Here is a 23,768-nt window from a genome sequence, read left to right as displayed (position 1 = left end):
ATTATATTTATATACATAGTTAACTTGTAATTTTTAGTCCGTTGCGTCGAGCGTTAAGAGTTGACTCTAGTCCCGGTTCCGGATTTTCGAACGTCCTTGCGTACAATTTAATATCTTGTACTTTGCGTTTTGAATCTTGTACTCTTGTGATTTCGAGACGTTTCTTATCAATAATTGGAACCTTTTTGATTGTCTTTTGTACTTTTGAGTTTTTTGGTCGTTTGCGTCTTCAATTCGTCGAATCTGTCTTTTGTCTTCACCTTTTATTATTTAAACGAATATCTCTTGTAAATAGAACAATTGCAACTAAAAGCTTGTCTTTCTTGAGGAATAATGCTATGAAATATATGTTCGTTTTTAGCATTATCATTTACCCATGGATCTTCCCAAAAATTAATATCCCTCCCGTCCCCAATTCGTCTCTCGAAAAAAGCTTCCAAGTTCATGCCAATCTTGTTTAAATCCGAGTTAACTTTAATGATGTTCCACCATGCTGCACGATGCTTGACATGCACAATGTTAGAACCGAAATGACCCAACCCCCAATCCCTCCCATAGATGCTTTTAATGACCTTGACCCATAACGAGTCATGTTCGATTTTAAATCGCCACCACCACTTTCCCAAAAGCGCAAGATTTTTTGATTTTAAAGAGCCCACATTTAACCCCCCACCCCATAAGGACTAAGTATGGTTTTCCATTTAACCCATGAAAGTTTAATAGAATCACCCGACCCTCCCCAAAAGAACTTACAACGCAAACTTTCGAGATGGTTGATGACCATGGAGGGAGCACGAAACAACGAGAAATAATAGAGAGGTAGACTACTTAGAACCGATTTAATGAGGGTTAGCCTTCCACCAAAAGACAACGTTTTTGCTTTCCAATCCGATAATCGCTTTTTGAACTTTTCGACCACCACATTCCATGCATCCTTTCTACACATATTTTGCCCTATAGGCATGCCTAAGTAAGTGAAGGGCAACTTACTTGCACTACATCCAATTTCATTCGCCATTTTTTCAACATCTTTCAACGAGACTCCAATGCCATACAACGAGCTCTTAGACATGTTCACTTTCAAACCCGACACCTTCTCAAAGCAAGAAAGGGTTTTTAAAATGTTTTTTATGTTTTTGCGACCCCATTCCCCAAAAAAGATCGTATCATCCGCAAATTGCAAATGAGAGACATTCACCCGATTATTACCTGTATCTACACCCCTTAGAAGGCCATCCCTAATTGCAATATTTGTGAGCAAATTTAAGCCTTCACTCGCAATAATAAACAAATACGGAGATAAAGGGTCTCCTTGCCTTATGCCCCTTTCAAGATTAAATTCTAAAGTAGGGGACCCATTAACTAAAACCGAAATAGAAGCCGACCGGAAACATGATCTCATCCACTTTTTCCATTTTTCCCCGAACCTCATATTGTTCATAATATCCAACAAAAAATTCCAATTTACACTATCGAATGCTTTTTCTATATCCGCTTTAAATACACAACATTTATCTCTCCTCCTTTTAACGTCCTCTACTAACTCGTTACCCACAAGAATACTATCCAAAATTGAACGTCCTTTGATAAACGCACCTTGTTCGATACCCACAATTTTGTTAACCACCCCCCATAGTCTATTGGATAATACTTTAGCAATAACCTTGTAATAGCTCCCAATGAGACTTATAGGTCGGTAATCTTTCAAACAAATCGGATCATTTTTTTTCGGTAAAAGAGTAACAAAAGATGCATTACAACCCGGGGATATATCACATTCCTCCCAAAACCAATTAAGTGCATTCATTAAATCACATTTTATTAACCACCAAAAATTTTTATAAAAGAGGAAATTAAAACCGTCTGGGCCGGGAGCTTTGGATGATCCACAGTCTCGAATGGCATTCCAAACCTCTTCCTCACTGAATCGACCTTCTAGCAATGAAGCATCTTCGGGCGTGATCTTGGCCGTGTCAAACCCTGCAAAAGACAGATTACACGAACCAGGTTCTTTATAAAACGATTTGAAATAACGGTGTACCTCCATTTTGATGTCGTTCGGATGTTCATTCCAGGACCCGTTTATGTACAATCCACGGATATTATTTTTGTTATTTCTTCTCTTAATCATAGCGTGGAAATACTTAGTGTTTTCGTCACCTTCCCTAGCCCATTTGATTCTCGATTTTTGACGAAGCATACACCTTTTTTCTTGGTCCTTTCTCAACCATTTCCCTCTATCATTGATCCACTCGGATCTCTCTAGGTCTGAGAGTGTTCTACCTTCAGCTAGCTTTTCCCAATTCGTACACTTTTCTGACAACAACCGGATATCTTCATCAATCTTCCCGTAAGCCCTTCTGCTCCAATCCTTTAATCCATTTTTGACAATTTTTAGCTTCAGTCTAAAAACATTATCTAACTTCTTTGCATTAATCGGTTTATTCCACTCATTGATAATTATTTCCTCTGCACTTTTATCCTCTAACCAAACATCGAAAATTCTAACCGGCTTCGGGCCAAAATCTTCCAAGCCGTTTCTAAGAAGAAGTGGAGAGTGGTCCGAAAGTTTTCGATCAAGGGAGATGACCGAGGGATTTTCCCACACCTGCAAAAAATAGTTAGACACGAGAAAGCGATCTAATTTACTAAATTGCACACCGTCGTCGCTAATTCTAGTGAACCTCTTTCCCGCAATCGGAATTTCAACAAGTCCATTGTTATCTATAAAGTTATTGAATAGCGTGGCTCTTCTGGCAATGAACTCAGAATTTTGTCTCTCGTCACACTTTCGTACCTCATTGAAATCACCCCCTAGTATCCAAACCCTACAACTTAATTTCATAAGATTATCGAGCTCAGTCCAGAATCTCATCTTTTTTGAATCACTGTGAGGCCCATATACATTTACCAGCATGATATTCTCATTCGAACCAACAACTTTACCTTTGATGGCTAAGTAAAATTCCCCCTCTAAACTTTTATATAATATAATACAAATTTATTTTCTTACCTTATACAGTTAGAGATAAGAGATTTCCTACATTTATGATTTATTTAACATCATTTGAGCAAGATTTTAGGGATGATCTTGTTCAAAATCGAATTTGTACATTTCTATTTTGGAAAGAGAAATAAAAGGAGTAGGTTCCTATTGTCGGTTATTTAAACACAATATTGTTTTTTTACGAATTATACTGATAGATTAATTTAATTTAATTGTAATATCACTCACCTACTAATTTCCATAATAATCACAGTCAAAGTCACTATCATGAATTAATCATTAATCATGTTCATAATACTAAATCAAATGAGCTGTTACCATAATCTTTTCTCTTTTAAAGAAATTACATACAAAATTAAAAATTAGAAATCAGTGCAAGCTGTAAAAACAAATAAAAGAACCTACTTTTTAATCTTGTAGTACTACCAACACCATCACTTCATTCTCTCTCTAAAACTCAAAAATCTGCACATAAACATGAAAAAACACACTCAATTCACAATGCTGCTGCAATAAAGCTTCAATTTTTATCATCAAGATTCAATTTTAAACTAACGCATTTCATAATTCCTAAAACCCATCACTCACTTACCAAAATCTTGAAGATATATCAGATCCTGTTTCATAAAAATGTCGTTTTGGTGGCGTAAAGAAACACACAGAGGAACATCGGTGGTGGTAAAAATGGAAAATCCAAATAATTGGTCAATGGTTGAACTTGAATCACCATCAGAAGATGATGTTGATTTTATAAACGACGGCGTTTCACAAAGACACCATAATAAAAACGCCAAACAATTAACATGGGTTTTACTCTTAAAAGCCAACCGTGCCGCCGGTTGCATCTCCTCCATTGCTCCGGCGACTTTTTCCCTAGCTTCCGCCGTCCGCCGCCGTCTCTCCGCCGGCCGTACCGACACTGCCCCATCTTCCACTAAATTTTATTTTTGTATAAAGTTGTTCCTTTGGGTTTCAATTTTACTTTTAGGGTTTGAATTAGCAGCTTATTATAAAGGTTGGCATTTCGGAGCTCCGGATCTTCATTTACAGTATTTGTATACGTTAACAAATCCTTTTGCTTTTAAGGGTTTCTTTGATTTGATATATTCTAAATGGGTTTTAATTCGGGTTGAATATCTTGCCCCACCACTTCAGTTTCTGGCAAATGCTTGTATCTATCTGTTTCTTATACAAAGTTTGGATAGGTTAGTGCTTTGTTTGGGTTGTTTTTGGATCCGTTTCAAAAAGATTAAACCCATTCCTAAACAAACCTTACCCGATCTTGAATCCGGTGATAATGATGGGTTTTTTCCCATGGTTCTTGTTCAGATCCCTATGTGTAATGAAAAAGAGGTAATTTTTCTTCATAATTTTACATACCCATTTGTTTTTGTTTATGTTGTATTTAATTTTTTTTTGTGAAAGCTTGAATCTTTTTATGGAAGAAAATTGAATGATGAGGTATCCATTTCATAATATGTTCGTGTGCTTTGTAAAAATCTTGAATAGTTCTAATTAGGGTTCATACCCTTTGGCTGCTTTGAGTAAAAGTTAGAATTTTGTTAGTTGGGTATTGAACAATTTTGTTAAAAATTCATGCCCATTTTCAGTTTGTTCTATTTGTCTCAAGTATTGATTTTTTTCCTACACTTTATGAGGAATTTGAGATGCCCATCAGTCAATTTGTTACTATTTTTGTAAATCTTGAAACTTTTTATTGTTTAGACACTAAATATTTGAATTTGTTACCTACCAGGTTTATCAGCAATCGATTGGGGCGGTTTGTAATCTAAAGTGGCCAAAATCAAAGATTTTGATACAAGTTTTGGATGATTCTGATGACCCCACAACCCAATTATTGATCAAAGATGAGGTTCATAAATGGAAGAATGAAGGTGTGAATATTGTTTACCGGCACAGGGTGATTAGAGACGGTTATAAAGCCGGTAATCTCAAGTCTGCTATGAATTGCAGTTATGTTAAGGATTATGAATTTGTTGCCATGTTTGATGCTGATTTTCAACCTAATCCTGATTTCCTTATGAGAACAGTTCCCCATTTTAAGGTATTCCCTTTTTATGTGTTTGTTAATGCAAGTTAAATTAATTTATAGTATGTAGAATATAATGAGAATTCGGCGGGGTTTGTAGGATAATGAGGAATTGGGATTGGTACAAGCGAGATGGTCATTTGTAAACAAGGATGAGAATATTTTAACGAGGTTGCAACACATTAACTTAGCGTTCCATTTTGAAGTTGAACAACAAGTGAACGGCATTTTCTTGAACTTTTTCGGGTTTAACGGGACTGCCGGAGTTTGGAGGATCAAGACGTTGGAGGATTCGGGTGGTTGGTTGGAGCGAACCACCGTGGAGGACATGGATATTGCTGTTAGAGCTCATCTTCATGGATGGAAGATGATCTTTCTTAATGACGTCGAGGTACCTAAATTAAATATTCTCATTAATGATCAATATTCAAGATTTTGTTATTGTCTAATTAATTAAAAATAGTGACAAAATTTCAACTTCTATTTTTGGTAACTAACCTATCTTGGGCCAGATAAACCGTTTCAATATGGGTGGTGATCTGTACGCTAGCAAAATTATCCATACACCACTAAACATGCATTATAATGATGTACTGTACAACCCTCTAAAGCAGTGTTTTAGTGGGGTGTGGATAAATTTTTGTGGTGTACGGATCACTGCCCATTTGAATTTCTCTTTTTCTGGTTAGATAAAATGATGATTGGTTTCTACAATATGCAATCACCGCTTCACTTATCGGTGCTTATCTAATACGATGTTCATTTTTTCAGTGCCAGTGTGAATTACCCGAATCATACGAGGCTTACAGGAAGCAACAACACAGATGGCACTCTGGCCCCATGCAGTTGTTTAGGCTCTGCTTGCCTGACATCATTAAATCAAAGGTAAATATTTTATTTATTGTCTCAAGATTTATTTCATATTAAAGCACAGCTTACTTTGATCATATTTCTATTTTGGGTGCAATTCTTTTTTATATATGTAATTTTCTGTACAAGTTATCTAGTCAAAATGATGATGTAATAGTAATGTTGACCAAGTTAATAGTTTCTGCTATAGCACTAAAAAAACTTATTCCTGGTGACTAATTTAAATCGATTATCTTAATTTAAAAGTTATATAAGGGTGAAAACGAGGAATGCAGGGATATCATCTCATAGTTTTTAACTTATTGAACTCGGAAACGAGTTATAGTAACGTTGCTAATCTGATCGATTTTTTAATTTTACGTTTTTACTTTGTTGTTCTATGCAGATCAGCATTTGGAAGAAACTAAACATGATATTCTTATTCTTCCTGCTACGAAAACTGATCCTACCGTTTTACTCGTTTACTCTATTTTGCATAATACTCCCGATGACAATGTTTGTACCCGAGGCTACACTCCCGGCATGGGTCGTATGTTACATACCCGCTACCATGTCGTTTCTCAACATCCTCCCCTCACCAAAGTCGTTCCCTTTTTTAGTCCCGTATCTCCTATTCGAAAACACAATGTCCGTAACCAAGTTTAACGCCATGATATCAGGCCTTTTCCAACTAGGCAGTGCATACGAGTGGGTTGTGACTAAGAAATCGGGCCGGTCATCCGAAGGCGATCTCGTCTCGTTAATTGACAAAGACCCGAAAGAGATTCAGCGGGCCCGGTCAGAGCCCGATTTGGAGAAAATGGAAGAAGAGATAAAAGAGAAAATAAGTAATAATAAGAAGCATAATAGGATATATACAAAAGAGTTGATGTTGGCCTTTCTTTTGTTAACAGCTTCTGCGCGAAGTCTTTTATCGGCTCAAGGGATCCATTTTTACTTTTTACTGTTTCAAGGGCTATCGTTTTTGCTCGTGGGGTTTGACTTGATCGGTGAGCAGATCGCTTCATAATAAAAAAAGGTAAATTTCTTAGTTAAATTGTAACACGAAACTGGGTTTTAGTAGATAAATCTTGCACCCGAAAACCAGAATCAGTTAACGTCTCTGTCCCACGTATTCTGGGATTGTTTTGTTGTTTTTTTAATCTGTTCTTTTTTCGATCAATTCTTTTGTATGAAGTGGTTTATATGTTTAGCTGAATCTTTAAACATGGAGGTTATCTGTAGCAGTGTATATTATCTAGTGACAGATTGTTCTTTGTTAATTCGAAATTCGTTTTGCTTTCCGAATAATAATCTTCAAGTCATTTTTGTGCGTTCGTGCACATCTGCAGTGAAAAATTTTCAACAGGTACAAAATGTTAAAAATTCTAAAACAAAAAAGTAAACGGGTGTAAAATGTCAGACTTTTAGACCATTGCAGGCTTGCCTTGTGTGCGGTGCTTGGGTTTAAGTCATGGGTTCAAGCCTCGCTTTCCCCATCCTATTAATCAATCTTCCTGATATATGGAGCTCCAAATTTACTCCAGGGGGTTTTCTCCTGGATCCAGGGTTTTCTCCCGAATCCATTTAGGATTCAAACCCGGTCTGTCTGCCCCTCGAGATAGTTTAAGGATTGGGTTCCTGCAATGCGATTCAGGTTTCCTCCGAAAGCGCCTGCGTGCATGACATATAATCGCGAAGGTGGTTAAGTCATCTTTGGGTGATGTCAACAACTTGCCTTATTTAAAAAAATGTCAGACTTTTAACACACACAAAAATACATTGAAACAAATTTGGGTTGTCGGTGACGGCCGACGACTCTGGTTGACCTTCCATAGGTCCACCCCTACACGTCTGGTATATACATTGAATCCGACAATGCACATGAAAAACATAGTACTAGTCTACTTCACAATGCAAATGAATGTATGGCCATAAACATGTGGATAATTATGCATTGAAAATATAAGACAAAAAAGTAAGGTTCCACCTTAAATACAGACCATGAGACGTGTTTGGGCGTCTTGTTATCCTCAATCGAACTTCAAATATGTCATACTTAAGTCGTGTCGGTGTAACGATCGGAACGATCTATCAAGAAGTTGGAAAGAAGGTGCACTGAATTGAAACGAAAGAAATGTAATAGAAACAGATTTGGGTTTAGAAATTTGACAAATAACTTGATTAAATTGAAACGAAAATATTGAAATGTAACTTTTGTTTTACAAGATCTGTAGACAACTTTATGTACAAAAATTTACGACTGACACAAAGAATATAACTTTCATAACGTGAGTGATGATATTATGATGACTCACGTTTTACTTGAGTTCTGAAAATGATTTATCGAGAATATGTCTACATTTGTGACAATTGTTTTTGGAGCATTCACACTGATACTCCATATTGTTTATGTAGCTAGATTTGTTCCAACTATAACTATAACTACAATTTTTTTTTTTTTTTTTTTAAATATATAGATAGATACAATTTATCTATCTTTTTCATACTACAATTACGATTTTAATCTATTATGTACATATGATTGCAATGTAATCGCCATTTATTATTCACAATCATCTCAAATGCATAACAACTCCCAATCCTAAGAAAATCTCTAGAAAAAACAATCAAATCGAATGATATGTCAAACAACTTACTCGACAATCCCATTGCCAATGATGTAATCTTCCCCTAATGGCGTTTGCTTCATTTATTCAATTTTAGCCGATAACCCACAAGCCTAAATACATCTAATTTCTGATTATATGTATCATAAAGCACAACAGCAACAATTCAACCATGACCAATAAACACAATATTTAGGCTTCACCAATACTCCTAATATACACTTGCTAATAATCAATTCCACAACATTCAAACACTACCTCCCTTTGTCGAAGATGAAGACGAATACATACCCGTAGACGAATCAAGAAAGAAGTTAGATGAAGGATAAAAAAAAAAGTTTTTTTTTATATTTTTTTTTACTGTAGACGATAGTAGAATCTTGGTGGAACGGTAGAACCACGTCTCTCAAAATGAATCATAAGGCGGCACCCACAGTCGGGATATGCACATTATGTTGAGTGTGTTGGTGATTTCAGTGTGATTCAACTAATCAATTAAGTGGATTAAATTTATTAGGTTGAAAGTGTTTGCTATCTTCTCGTACTCTAGAATAGATTTGGTGAAGTGTCGATTACACGTTCGTAAAGGGTTAACAAGATAGCTAGAGTCGAGAAATTGGTATAACAGAGTGCTCGTATGATGTTCAAACATTAACAAGAAATAATATTTACAAGATGGGGGCACATATTAAAGGAATATCCAAAGTTCCTTATTAGGATAGTGGTATGTAGGGGCGGAACTTACCTTGTGGTACGTAGGGATGGCATCGGGCCGGGTTTAGTTACTTTCAGACCCAACCCGATTAAAAAAACATGTCCGAAACTCCCGCCGCGTCCCCATTTAGCTATTAACTAGCAGGTAAACGGGTTCCCCGCGGGTATTCGGGTCTCCATTTACTTACGAACTATTGGGTAAACGGATTTACCCACAGGTATTCGAGTCTTTTTCGGGTATACAGGCAGAGTAACCGGGTTTACGGGTCGGCTTATCGGGTTTACGGGTCGGGTATATCGAATATGGTCTTTTTCGGGTATACGGGCAAGGTAATCGGGTCGGGTAATCGGGTATGTGTCTAAAACCATCCCGAAACCCAGACCCGCGAAAAAAATAAAAACCATCCCCATACCCGGCTCAAGTCCCATTTACCGGGCCCGACCCGACCCAAAAATATCAGGTTTCGGGTTTCTCCATTGTGTACGGACTTTTTTTGCCATCTCTGGTACGGGGTCTTTGCACAGATTTGTAACAAAATCACTGTCTAATACATACGCTATCGTAATCAACTACGATAAGATGTTTTAGAGATCAAATTCAACTATATTTGGAGATATTCCGATTCTAAAGATAGAGGTGAGTTTAGATTTTGTGAGTAAATTTATAAGGAAAAAATATATTTCTATTGACTAAAGTTGTGATTTTTATGGTTATTACATACGAATGATGTTTTTATGATTTCTTTATTAGGTTACATATCAGTTGCCTGCAAGGTGTTTGATGAAATGCCAATGATTGTCTCTTACAATATCATGATCCGTACCTACAATCAATATTAAAGGTTCTTCATTGAAACTGCTACAAGTCTCTTTTGATGATACTAACCAAGCTGAATGAATGAGACATATGAGGACATGAATAAAGGATCATTTGTTACAGCTCAATAGCTGTTTTTTCCAAATGTTTTATTTTCGATTCGTTCTTTTTTGACTAATTATTATTCATATGGTGTTCGAATATCATTTGTCGAGTGAAGAGGTCCGACAAGAACATGTTGCATCTGCAATAGTTCAACAAAAAGTGTGGAAACAATTGATGCGGAGGCGAAGAAACGAACTATTAGTTCAAGCTTGTGGCTAGTGAATGAAAGGTACCGAGGTTGATATCTATAAGACCACCAGCAATGGCACTCTTCTCGGTTTTGCGACTCCACGAGAGTTGGATGAAATGAAAGTTGCAGAGTGACAAGTAATAAAGGGTAAAACTGACCCTCTGGCGACTTCACATCGACCAAACAGAGTGACAAGTAGGAAGGAAGAAAGAAGGTTAAAACATATAGGGCTTATTCTTGTTTTGCATAAAGTATATTCCTATCCTATATGATGACCCATAAAGAAACTACAAGTGTCAAGAAACCATGCGTTTTAAATATAGAACTATAGAAGCTAACCCGCAATAACAAAAACAAAGCCCATCACAATTGAACATTGAGTAGCATCACAAGGAGCAATTGTGAGAAATAGTCTTTCTATAACAATTCAAAACCAACAATTCAAGATAACAAGAAAGAAAGAAAAGAATAGCGATCGATTTGGACCGTCACAGGGGAGGAAGCCGACTTTAGTGGCTCTGAGGGACACGTATGGTATAACAATGAGTAATGAATCGATAAATCCCTTTTGAAATGGATGGTGTGAGTTTGTCAAATACTTGTTCGTCAACCAAGTTTGTTCTACAAGTGAAGAAAGACAATACGGCATTGATTGAACTATATTTCAGAGAGGCGCCACCGTAGCGTTTGTTAGCATAAGGCTTGTATCGTAATTCAATACATAATAGTACTCCGTAGTAAATTTATCAAATGTAATGGTGAAAATATCACAATTAGGAGAAAAAAAAACTAGTACCCTCTTTAAACTAACACAAAGTGTGAACAAGACTACTCATTTACAGATCAATAGCCAGGAACAAACAATGCTTCATATGAAAGCGATGTGTGAACATAATTATTTCATTATCAACACATAGAACCTAAAAAGAAAACCAAAAACCTTCATTTCAATACAACAAAATATTTGTCATCAAATAACATCATTTTTTCTTGGTATTTTGTTTCCTTCCCTAACAATCAACACTCTTTACAGCAAATCTTCCCTTCAACTGTTTAATCTCCAAAAAAATCCTCACGCACAACGCATATTCCCCAACCAAACCAAGTCCGTTTTTTTCTTCTTTTCTTTTTCTTATATATTCGGTATAATGTACATGGTTCGTAAAATCTCAACGAGTCATCTTCTGTTAAAACTCGAAGAACAAACAGTTAAGAGTTGGGATAAAACCTATACAACCCTTTTTTTCCAGGAAAAAAAAAAAAAAACTTGTTTTCTTTCTTTATAAATCCATTTCCTGTGTCGAACTTTGATCTGCACGTCATTAGTTCTTGTTAGAAGATAATTTAATCGCTTCAAGTTCTCGAGCTCTAAAGGTCCATCTTCGCTCGCCCTGCTATATACAAAAACACCACTCATGATTATAATAACATAAATCGTTTGCACTATATTTTATTCAAATAATTTGTTATTAAATTACCATTTGGTCCAAGATTGTTGATTCCCGGATTCACATCAAATCCCATTTGAAGAAGATTGTGAAGATCGTTATCCCATACAGGCTATAAGATTACAAAATGTCACAAGGGATTAAGAAAACAAAAGGAAAAAAAGTTGAGATGCAGCCATTAACGACATCCTAACCCTAATGCTAATGAAAAATGGTAGAAAAACATGATGACAGCGAATGTACCTGAGGATGGATAGGATGCAACGGTGTAATTGATGTTGGAATAACAGGCAAGCTCCCATGTGGATATGAATGAGAAGTAGTCAATGTTGGCCCAAACCCAAAAGCTGGATTCGAACTGCCACCCCGTGAGTGTAAAATCTACACACAGAAGACAAATCATTAATGGTGTTACATTTTCCCAATTAGGGGGTAGGGGGTCCTAATTCTGTTTAGGGTATGTTTGGTAAAACTAGTGTTCGCCGGTAGCTTTTCAGATGTATTTATGTATTTGATAGAGTAGCTGAAACTGTTAAAAATGAGATTAAAATGACAAAGAGCTAGGAGTTTTTTCTTAGACGCTAGTTTTAGTAACTTTTAGCTTCTAGCATTTTTCCTCAGCCAAAAAGCTTTAAGCTCGTTTAACCAAACGAAGTTTTTTATTAGTAACGAACTTTTTCATAAAAGCTAGAAGCTAAAAGCTCCAAAAAGATCCCTACCAAACATACCCTTAGTGATGATGAAGGTAACTGCAATTAACTATCAGGAACTTACATCTTTAAACATAAGCCGATCAATGTCGACGTTCATTTCTGGATTTACAGTCGCAAGTTTCATCGATAAAAACTGCAGGCACATAAACATTTTTAAGACTTGAGCTCAAAACAGCTATTCATATCATAAGTTATCTGAACAGTAACTAGCAAGATCATAAATCTTGATACAGGTAAAACCTCAACTTAAGTGGGAATGTTGATAAATTCAAAGCCAATTCTATAGTTTTAAATCCCTAGACAACATATACTTTGATCAAAAGGTAAGTATCAAAACACAATTACATTACATATTTCATTAAAAGTAATAATAATATGTTATAGTTATAGAAAAGTAAAACAGAACATACCTCCACCTGTTGTTGAAGAGACTGAACATAGTTGATAATTTCATCAAGCATTACTGCTTTTCCAGTAATCTTTTACCAAAATTAAGCACCATTAATCAAACCAATCAAATAAACAGAAATTAATAAACATGAATATAACATTATAACAGTACTGTAATTTGTTCTACCTTATTGCAGCCAGGAACAAGTTCTTGAAGCAACTTCATTCTCTCACTAATTTTTTCCCTCCTAACCTGAATAAGCCAATTACCAATCAACATATATTCAAGATTATATAAACATTTAACAAAAAAATTAAAAAAGGCACAAAATTTATACCCTTTCAGCAAGGCTGTGACTGTTGGTAGCCTGACCTCTTTTAGCCCTAACATGAATGTAACTATTATCTTTACCACTATTATCAGAAGTATCTTTTACTATTTGTTTTCCAATTTGTTTCTCACTTGAATCAATTCTCAGTTTCTTTCCATTTTTCTCTGAAGATTTATTATTTTCACCAGACCCATCATTTTTTTCATCTCTTTCACCATTCTACAATGAAACAAAAAACACATTTTTACCACACATATTCAAACAAGATCAAGATTCAAACTTTATGAAGTAAAACAGTACCATATTGGTGTTGACAAAAGGATTCACCATTTCTGAGAAACTTCCACTTCCAAAAGACCCAATGGCTGAACCAGATTGATGATACTGATGATGATTTTGAAGGTAAGCAGATGACCCACCAAAATTCTCAAGTGGATCCCAACATGACCCGAATAGATTATTACCCGACCCACTTGAAGATTTGTTGTTAAACATGGATCCTGAACTCATTTCACCTCTATATTGATAACCCATTTCATTTTCATTATTAATAGTGTTAGTATTATTGTTGTTATTGTTATCATCCTCTGAAGAAGCCATATATTGCTATGAAATCAAGATTCAAGAACAAGAAACTACAAAAGTAAAAAAAGTGAAAAAAGCACAGTAGGATCTATGAAAACTTAAGCTAATATAAGGGTAAAGTTGAACTAATAAAATAAACAAAAGAAAAAAAAAGGTTAGGTTTGACCAAAACTAGACTTAGGTTTAGAGTTAAACTAGTGTCTACTCATTATCTTGCAAGACTCAACAAGGAACAAAATGGCAGCTTTACAGTACAAAAGATAGGAAACCAAACACTCCTCATGAGAAAGAAAGAAATCAAGTGTAACAGGGCATAATAATATCTTTACATTTAGTACGTATATATTTACTCTTGAAGATACATTGCAAATTGCAATTGCCATGTTGTGATGATTATAAAGGATGAAAAGTGAAAATTATGTGCAACAGACAACAAAGTGTTAAACTTTCAACAGAGCATAAAGTAAAGTAATGTAAAGATGGAGTGAATAGACAGTAGTTGCTAAGCTACAGCTTGCTGTGATTACTAAACCTAGAATTAAAAAAGAAAGCAGATTCCTTTTACTATTTATATAAAATAAAAATAAAATATAAACAAACCCAACATGATTCCTTACACAAATGCAGTAACAAAAATTGATTCCGGGTCATCAATATTTCAAAGGTTGAAACAAACAATGAGGAATGGGGTTGTTTCTTGATACTTGAAAGTGGTTTGAATTCAAAAAGGCATATAGATTGATATTGAGACTCTTATTATAAAAAGACAATATTTTTGGTAAAGGGAATCAAATTCTGATTGAATTTATGCAGAAACTATAATGGGTAAAGATTTTGCCTGTTTGGTGTTGGTACTTTTCTGATTGAAATGGGTAAAAAAAAAAAAAATTGATATATGGAAATACTATTTGTACAAACAAATCATATGGAGTACACTATAGCATCGGTGGCTTATTTTTTTTGCATGCCCATACTTTTTGTTCTTAACTAAGAGTAGAATGCTCACAATCATGACACCTGTTAAAGATAGTCATCTCTGCCACATCAACGTCACCTCATCAACTTCTTCCTAAAACTTAATCAATCACACTCTCTAATATCCATGACACATGTCATACAACGACATTGGCCCCACTTTATAACATCTAATTTTTCATTTAAATGATTATTATTATTATTTGTTATTTAAATTTTAAACTTCAAACAGCTAGTTTTTCAACCTTTTTTTTAACGGCTAGATAACGGCTATATTTATTTAATTTTTTTTTAAATCGGCTATATTTCATCTATAAATACTCCAACTTAAATCTAAATCAAACACACACTTCATTTCCCAACTCAAATTCAAAACACACTTCATGTACTCGGCCCCGTATAAATGTAACGCACTTTTGTAAAAGTTTTCCAAACATTTATAAGATGTTGATTCACCCATATGGCCATATGTAAATATTTGTCAAATGCATCGGGCGTAAAACCGTATGCTAATTGTCTTATAGCGGACGTACATTTTTGAAAAACATTAAAACCTAATAAACCGGTTGCATCCTGTTTTTGACGAAAAAATCAATATATTCGGGAATAGTTGCGTGAATAAAATTGTGTATACCTCGACATACACGGATAACTAAAGACTTGTTCATACGGAATCGTCTTCTAAACTTATCCTTTGCAAATGTGGGCGTGTCGGAAAAATAATCTTTGAACAATGTTTGCGTTTTTCTTTCACGATCTCTTGGAAAATGTCTTCTAGGAGCTCTCGGTATAGAAACCACTTCTTGTTCGGCTTCATCTTGTTCTAAAAAATCTATATAATCGAGTGTTTGCAGTGGATTATACGCATTTGCAATTGCAAAAGCCTCATCATAATATTGATAGCCTTGATCCATTCTCGAACGTATTTTAAAAAAATAATATATTGTTTGTAATATTGAGTGATAGTTGTGAAAATATACAGATCAAGCACCATAATCAACCACAACTTTTAATAATAACCAGATCCAGAATTACACAAACAAAATTGTTCACAATCGATGAACAATAAACTGACAGAATAGATGAAATACAAGATCAACTAGATCAATTTGATATTGAATCTAGGAATACAAAAAATTATGAGAGAAAACTTGAGAGAAACTTCAAAATCAATCTTGATAGAATGTGTATCTTCTCCCAGAACCCTAAAAAGGACCTTTTATCCTCCAAAACACATATGTCGGCTACCAGATGTAATATGGGATATAATTTACACTTTAAACCCTCAACTTCTGAACTTGAACTCTTTAGAAAATAACTTTTAAAACAGCAACTGCGGTCCCTATCTTCAATAGATCTTTCAAAGCAAATCCATATTTAAACAGCACCATTCTACACAGCTAAACCTACACAAACCAAAGTAAGTTAGATGATTGAAACAATCAAGATTCTATTTTACTTACCTGATTTAACATGCCCCCAGAATCTTGACTTGTGAAAGCATCCTTGAGTTGAAGATTGACACAGAACTCTTTATGTTGACAAGATGTCAAACCCTTGGTAAACAAATCTGCAATGTTAAATACAGAAGCAACTTTGACAATATTAAGAACACCACTGTTAGCTTTTTCCCTTACAATATGCCAATCAATATCAAAATGTTTTGTTCTCTCATGATGAACAGGATTAGCAGAGATTTGTATAGCAGGATTATTATCACAATGCATTAAAACAGGTAAAAGCTTATTAAGCTTAAGTTCAGTCAAAATATTAATAATCCAAATAATTTCACAAGTACAAGCAGCCATGGCTCTATACTCTGCTTCTGCAGAGGATTTAGAAACAGTTGGTTGTTTTTTACTTTTCCAGGAAATTAAACAATTTCCTAAAAATATACAGAAACCTGTAATGGACCTTCTATTGATTAAGTTTTTACCCCAATCAGAATCAACATAAGCATTCAGAGTTAAAGAATCACTTTTACTGAAAGACAGACCTTTTCCTGGACAACCTTTTAAATATCTCAGAACCCTAAATGCCAAATTTAAGTGTGAAGGTTTAGGAGCATGCATAAATTGACTGAGAATATGCACAGCATAACTAATATCAGGTCTGGTAATGGTAATATAAATGAGTTTTCCAATAAGCTTTTGATAAACAGTGATATTACTTATAACTTTCTCATTATCTTTACCTTTATATGAAGAAACATTTAATTCAATAGGAGTAGATAAAGGTTTAGAAGCTAAAAGACCAAACTCATTTATTAATTCCATGCAATATTTCCTTTGAGACAGATAAATAGCATCATTGGTTTGAACAACCTCAATTCCTAGAAAATATTTCAATAAACCAAGATATTTGATTAAAAACTTTGACTTAAGAAAGTGTTTAACAGAATCAATTTCAGCCTTATTATTACCTGTTATAACTATGTCATCAACATAGACAAGTAGAACAACAAAGATATCATGTTTATCCTTTATAAACATTGAATAGTCACATTTACTTTGAACAAAACCATTTTCAAATAAACTCTTACACAATTTTTCATTCCATTTTCTAGGAGCCTGCTTTAACCCATATAAAGATTTATTTAATTTGCACACCTTTGTTTCACCCTTATTAAAGTAACCATGGGGTAAAGACATGTAAACTTCTTCATCAAGTTTACCATAGAGAAAGGCATTGTTAATATCAAGTTGAGATAATTCCCAACCTTTATTAACAGCAAGAGTGATAACACTTCTAATTGTAACCATTTTGACAACAGGAGAAAAAGTCTCATAGTAGTCAACACCTTCAGTTTGACTGTAACCCTTAGCAACAAGTCTTGCTTTAAACCTCTCAATCTCACCAGTAGATTTATACTTTATTTTATAAATCCACTTACTACCAATAGGTTTTCTCTTAGGAGGGAGATCAGTTAAAATCCATGTATTGTTTCTATATAAAGCCTCCATTTCAGTGTTCATAGCTTCAACCCAATTGGGATCTTTAGAAGCTTCAAAGTAATTTGTTGGTTCAACTTGTTTATTTAAAGAAGATGTGAATAAAAAATTTCTTTTGTCAAGTTTAGCACAATTATCAAAATACTCAATACCATACTTAGCCTTACTAGACATCACATAATCATTAAATTTTCTGGGTAAAACAGACTCTCTAGTGGATCTTCTCAAATTATCAACAGGTGGTTCATGAACCACATTTCCCTCAGAATTAGAATCATCCTCTTGAAAAGAAGAAATGATATAATCATCATCAGATGATGTTGCAGATGTATCAACTACTCTGGTAGATTTAGGAGTACTACTAGGACCATGTCCATCACTAGAATAATCACTTTGAATATGATCATTTGGTCTAGTTCTACTAGTAGTTGTCTCACTAATACTGCCAGAAGTAGAGTCCAATCTACCTTCATTATTCAGACTTTGATTTTTAGAATTAGAATCATCATTGGGATCTTGAGAAGATTGCCCAGCTTGAGAGTTATCTAAATCAAAGAAAGAAAGAAGATCAGAATCATTATTATTAAAAACTTGATCTTTAGACTTCATCTTGAAAGGAAAAATACTTTCATAAAATTTTACATCCCTTGAGAAAATAAAGGTTTTTGACTCCAAATTATATAATTTATAACCTTTTTGAGAATTAGAATAGCCAACAAAAACACATTTGTTGGCTCTTGAAGCAAATTTATCATGTTCATTTAGAATTTTTGAAAAACAGAGACAACCAAAAACTCTTAAATGACTAAGAGAAGGAGAATTTCCATATATAACTTCATATGGAGATTTTCCTTTTAGAACAGAAGAAGGAGTTCTATTGATAAGATATGTAGCAGTGAGAACACATTCACTCCACATGTTGAGTGGTACACCCCCTTGAAACAAAAGTGATCTAGAAACATTTAACAAATGTCTGTGTTTTCTTTCCACCACACCATTCTGTTGTGGTGTATATGTACAAGAAGTCTGATGTAAAATCCCAGTTTTTAAACAAAAATTGGTTAATTTATTATTAACAAATTCTGTGCCATTATCACTTCTTAAGATCTTAATCTGTTTTCCAAATTGAGTTTTAAACATGTTCACAAAACTTATTATGTTCTCAGTAGCTTCACTTTTGTGACAAAGAAGATAAACCCAAACAGCCCTGCTAAAGTCATCCACAATGGTAAGAAAGTATCTATAACCATCTATACTGGTAACTTTATAAGGACCCCATATGTCAAGATGAATAAGATGACCAATGTCATGGGAAACATGATCACTTAGAGGAAAAGGTTCTCTAGACTGTTTAGCCTTATGGCATATGTCACATGGCAAGATATTGCCATCACCATAACCTAAAGAACCTTTAAGAATTTGCAATACAGGATCAGCTGGGTGACCAAGTCTGTTATGCCAAATAAATTTAGACACATAGCATATACTGGTACTAGAACAACTAGTATTCTTACCCAGAATTGAAGAATCATTCAGAACATACAGACCACCTTGCATACTACCAGTCTCCAAGATCTTTCCCATCATGCCTTTATGGGGCAAGTCCTGAATGTAACACATATTTTCATCAAAGCTAACAAACTTTTTACTGTCTCTAGCAAACTTATAAACAGACATGAGATTGACAAAATATTCTGGTACAACCAAAACATCAAACAAAGTGACATTGGGTGTCACTTGGCAATCACCAACCTTAAGAATCTTTGCCATTGAACCATTAGGATGTTCAACAACAAGATTAAGATCAGAAATATCTACAATGTTTGTCAGATACTTAGCATTGGTGATGTAATGTTGATTGGCACCAGAATCAATAATCCAACTTGGATTATCTTTGAAGATATTAGTACAAGTCATATTAGACTTAAAATAACCAGTACCTGCCATGTTTGATTTAGGTTCACTGGTATTTTGCTTAGGATTCAAGAGAGATATGAGAACAGCCATCTGTTCTTCAGAGAAAGGTTGAGAACCTTGAGCAGAACAATCAGAAGTAGAAGCAGAATTGTTAGTGTAACTTTTATTAGTACTAGTCCAGGAGGAACTAGTAGGAATATTATTAGACTTATTATTAGCCATTTTGCCTCTAAAACTTGGAGGATATCCAACAACCTCATAACACCTATCTATTGTGTGACCAATTTTATTACATTTTGTGCACTTAAGATTAGGATTAGGTCCTCTTGTGAACCTGATGTTATTGGAAGGGTTATAAGTTTGATTTGACACAGTTTTAGTGACAAAGGCAGAAGCCTGATTCCTTTTAATAGTATTACTTGAAGCATTTTTATGAGACTCTTCTCTTGACAGAGTAGCATAAGCAGTTTTAATAGTAGGAAGAGGTTCAGTTGTTAATATTATACTTCTTATTTGAGAATATGATTCATCCAGACCCATTAAAAATTGCATTAGCTTAATCATTTCCATATGTTCTTTAAATTCAGTAGTATTATCAGGTATATGAACCATAGCATCAAATTGTTTCCATAAAGAATTTAGTGTATGATAATATTCAGACAAAGAAGAACTATTTTGAGTTAATGAATTAATCTTTTTATGCAAATTGAACACAACAGAACCATCAACCTTATCATAAGTCTCTTTCAATTCAGCCCAAACTTCAGAAGCAATAGTAGAATAAACTTGTCCAAGATATAATTCTTCTGAGATAGTACCCAGAATCCAAGAAAGAACCACTGAATTACATCTATCCCATTGATTCCCCAAAATAGCATTTGTTTTATCTTTTTTAACTTTTCCATTAACAAAACCCATTTTATTTTTAGTTTGCAAAGCTAGAGTCATGGCACAAGACCACACTCTGTAATTTTCAGTGCCAGTTAACTTCAAATTAATAATAGGTGTGCTACTAATATCAGATGGATGTAGATACAGTGGATCTCCAAAATCAAGTTTACTAATTAAAACATCATCACTAACAGATTCAGTCATGATTAAAGAATAGCAATATAACAGACAGATAAAAAAAACAGATATCACAACCAATATCTAATAGCAGATAACAGAAATCACTAACAATTATCAAGAACAGATGCAGATGTATAACACAAGAAATATCAAATAGTAGATAACAGATATCACAAACAACTATCAAGAACAGATTCAGACAATCAGATAACACAAGAAATATCAAGAACAAATAATAAAGAACAATTAATAATGAAAACACGAATAAAAGCGAGACTCCCCTTTGAAGATGATGATAACAGAAGAATGAGATGAAGATATGCAGCGGATGAAAGATTTATCACTTCTTCAAAGGACAATCAGTTGATGAAACCCTAATTTGAGACGATGCCCAAATTTTTAGATCCAAGAACCCTAAATCAACAGAATCGAACGTTTTTGATGAAGAACACAATTGATTCAAGCATCAACCGCTCTGATACCATGTGAAAATATACAGATCAAGCACCATAATCAACCACAACTTTTAATAATAACCAGATCTAGAATTACACAAACAAAATTGTTCACAATCGATGAACAATAAACTGACAGAATAGATGAAATACAAGATCAACTAGATCAATTTGATATTGAATCTAGGAATACAAAAAATTATGAGAGAAAACTTGAGAGAAACTTCAAAATCAATCTTGATAGAATGTGTATCTTCTCCCAGAACCCTAAAAAGGACCTTTTATCCTCCAAAACACATATGTCGGCTACCAGATGTAATATGGGATATAATTTACACTTTAAACCCTCAACTTCTGAACTTGAACTCTTTAGAAAATAACTTTTAAAACAGCAACTGCAGTCCCTATCTTCAATAGATCTTTCAAAGCAAGTCCATATTTAAACAACACCATTCTACACAGCTAAACCTACACAAACCAGAGTAAGTTAGATGATTGAAACAATCAAGATTCTATTTTACTTACCTGATTTAACAATAGTTTGTAGTAGTGTGAACGATGTGGTATTGATTACGTTGCTTAGGATGCGATTGATGTTAATACTTTTACTGCCTCAAATTCGTTGCACTAAATCCCTTTGGGTGGTGTTTAATTTACATGGAGGAACAAAGCTGATAGTAAATTTAGCAAATTAGATCTTTTTTTTTTTGTTATATGTTATTGGTTGTGGATGATTTAATTTTGCAGTTCCAAAAAAAAAAAAAAAAAAAAAAAAAGGTATTGTCATGTCTCGCGGTTACTCCAATCACTATCTGGTTTGCCTTTTTTAGAAAAACTTGATTTTGGCACTACATATTTTAAAATATTTTACTCGTGGTTTGAAAGATTGGATTTTGAATTTTCGATGTCATCGTTCACAATGCTTGGGCTGAAGATAATACTGATCCTGATATTTCTTTTGTTTCTAAGTTACGTATAATCAAGGGTAAACTTAAATGTTGGATTAAAGAATCTAGAACCTTGGAAGCATAACATATTAAGGAGTTAGGGGCTAAATTAGACGATCTTGATGTATTGATGGGCTAAATTAGACGATCTTGATGTATTGATTGATTCGGGCTAAGCCACTGCTGAACAGGTTAGTGATTGCCATAATTTCTTTCTTGAACGCCATAACATTATAAGCTGGCATCTATCTATCCAGGGACGGAGCTTGAAAAGTAACATTAGGGTGGCCGAGTTAAATAAAACAAAACGTGTAGTGTCGTATGCTTTATGCATCATTACGTCACTAGATTCTCTCTTAAAAACGAAGTTATTTTTTTCGTTTGTGACTTTTTAGCTACCGCAAAAATAATTCAGTATAAAATTATTCTTGTAGTGTAATTAATCATTTAACTCAATTAATTAATAAACACATAGTTCAATTCTAAACATAAACGTTGTGTGTTAAACATTGGCCTTTTTATTCATTAAGATATCAATATTCAATATTCAATTTATTTATAACAATATTACTAATTCTATATTAATTAATTAAATTAAAGACTAAAGTAATACTCCATTTACTAGTCTACTATTTCATTTTGGAATGTCTTAAATTAATAGTTCAATTCCATAAATAGAAAAGAATAATAAGCTTAAGTTCTATTATGCCCTTAATGTATGTGGATAAGATTAAAGGAGAAAGAAAATGTAAGGATAAAACTAGAAAGTAAACAGGAAGTGCAGTACTTTTATGACATTTCCTTAAACTGTGTGTTTTTTGTCTGTAGACTATTAATATGAGATGGAAGGAGTATAAAGATAAAAATTATAATTGAAATAAAAATTAAGTAAAAAAAGTTGTACTCCGTATAATTTAATATAAGTAGACAGTAGATTTGTAGTTGCTGCGGAAAACAAGAAAAAACAATAATTAAAAGCTCAATATCTAAAACATGCTATTGGATTAGTAATGCAAAGGATGACTCAAATGTATAAAGGATGGCCTAATTGTACAAATTTTCATACTAAAACTTTATAGATAAGTAAAATGCTATTTGGGATCAATTTTTATGGGGTGGCCATGGCCCACCCCTGTCCCCATTATCCTTCGTCCATGTCTCTATCTTTTGCAAAAGTCGAGAATCAAATGAGAGGTCGAGGGTGACGAGATTTCGATTTTTTTTCATTCTTCATTCACTCAAAAACGGAGTCAGCTGTAAGCCTAGCTTCGGGCCTAGTGGTAATGACCTATTGAAACAACCCCAATCCGTTAAACCAAAAACGGAGTACATTTTTTTTATATATAAGTTAGGTCCCAATAGCATCCAAGTACACAACCATTTCAAAATATTTTTCCGTATACAATCTATCATAATAACACGTTAACGTTTTATCTCGACTCTTGGTTTACAATTGACATCATACATCCTTACGAGAATGTATTTCACATACAAGGTTTGACTCGACACAACCAAACAATACGACCTCGAAACATTTATTCAACACCACGGTTAAGACACAATAGCTCAACCCGATACCAAGAGCATAATTCCGAGGATCTACCAAATCCCCAATCCACATC

At 34.2% G+C, this 23,768-nt stretch overlaps 2 protein-coding genes across 2 annotated transcripts; one reads left to right on the top strand and one right to left on the bottom strand.

Annotated features, from left to right (window-relative positions):
- Positions 1–3,450: 3,450 nt before the first annotated feature.
- LOC139871695 (probable xyloglucan glycosyltransferase 12) lies at positions 3,451–7,192 on the top strand. The gene is made up of 5 exons (XM_071859423.1): positions 3,451–4,360; positions 4,764–5,072; positions 5,158–5,448; positions 5,829–5,942; positions 6,313–7,192. Exons 1-5 carry the CDS (start codon positions 3,638–3,640, stop codon positions 6,934–6,936), a joined length of 2,061 nt encoding a protein of 686 aa, XP_071715524.1. The 5' UTR covers positions 3,451–3,637; the 3' UTR covers positions 6,937–7,192.
- Positions 7,193–11,619: 4,427 nt separating this feature from the next.
- LOC139873312 (transcription factor bHLH74-like) lies at positions 11,620–14,084 on the bottom strand. The gene is made up of 8 exons (XM_071861243.1): positions 13,546–14,084; positions 13,252–13,464; positions 13,101–13,166; positions 12,934–13,002; positions 12,585–12,656; positions 12,054–12,191; positions 11,841–11,922; positions 11,620–11,756 (listed from the first exon to the last, which is right to left on the bottom strand). The coding sequence occupies exons 1-8, from the start codon at positions 13,843–13,845 to the stop codon at positions 11,731–11,733; spliced, it is 966 nt and encodes a 321-aa protein (XP_071717344.1). The 5' UTR covers positions 13,846–14,084; the 3' UTR covers positions 11,620–11,730.
- Between the last annotated feature and the right edge of the window lie 9,684 nt (positions 14,085–23,768).

This window comes from Rutidosis leptorrhynchoides, chromosome 10 (genome assembly GCF_046630445.1).
Source record: "Rutidosis leptorrhynchoides isolate AG116_Rl617_1_P2 chromosome 10, CSIRO_AGI_Rlap_v1, whole genome shotgun sequence".
Lineage (NCBI taxonomy): Eukaryota > Viridiplantae > Streptophyta > Magnoliopsida > Asterales > Asteraceae > Rutidosis > Rutidosis leptorrhynchoides.
The sequence above is the reverse complement of the archived record's forward strand: the minus strand, read 5'-3'. Positions and strand labels throughout refer to the sequence as shown.

What these genes read in the sequence shown, in the direction of transcription:
- LOC139873312 (XM_071861243.1), bottom strand. Translation starts at nt 13,845, where the DNA reads ATGGCTTCTTCAGAGGATGATAACAATAACAACAATAATACTAACACT. An exon ending in TTGTTCCTGGCTGCAATAAG is followed by an intron (nt 13,003 to 13,100) that starts GTAGAACAAATT and finishes TTTTGGTAAAAG; the next exon opens with ATTACTGGAAAAGCAGTAAT. An exon ending in TGCATCCTATCCATCCTCAG is followed by an intron (nt 11,923 to 12,053) that starts GTACATTCGCTG and finishes GTAATCTTATAG; the next exon opens with CCTGTATGGGATAACGATCT.
- LOC139871695 (XM_071859423.1), top strand. Translation starts at nt 3,638, where the DNA reads ATGTCGTTTTGGTGGCGTAAAGAAACACACAGAGGAACATCGGTGGTG. An exon ending in CTATGTGTAATGAAAAAGAG is followed by an intron (nt 4,361 to 4,763) that starts GTAATTTTTCTT and finishes GTTACCTACCAG; the next exon opens with GTTTATCAGCAATCGATTGG. An exon ending in CTGACATCATTAAATCAAAG is followed by an intron (nt 5,943 to 6,312) that starts GTAAATATTTTA and finishes TGTTCTATGCAG; the next exon opens with ATCAGCATTTGGAAGAAACT.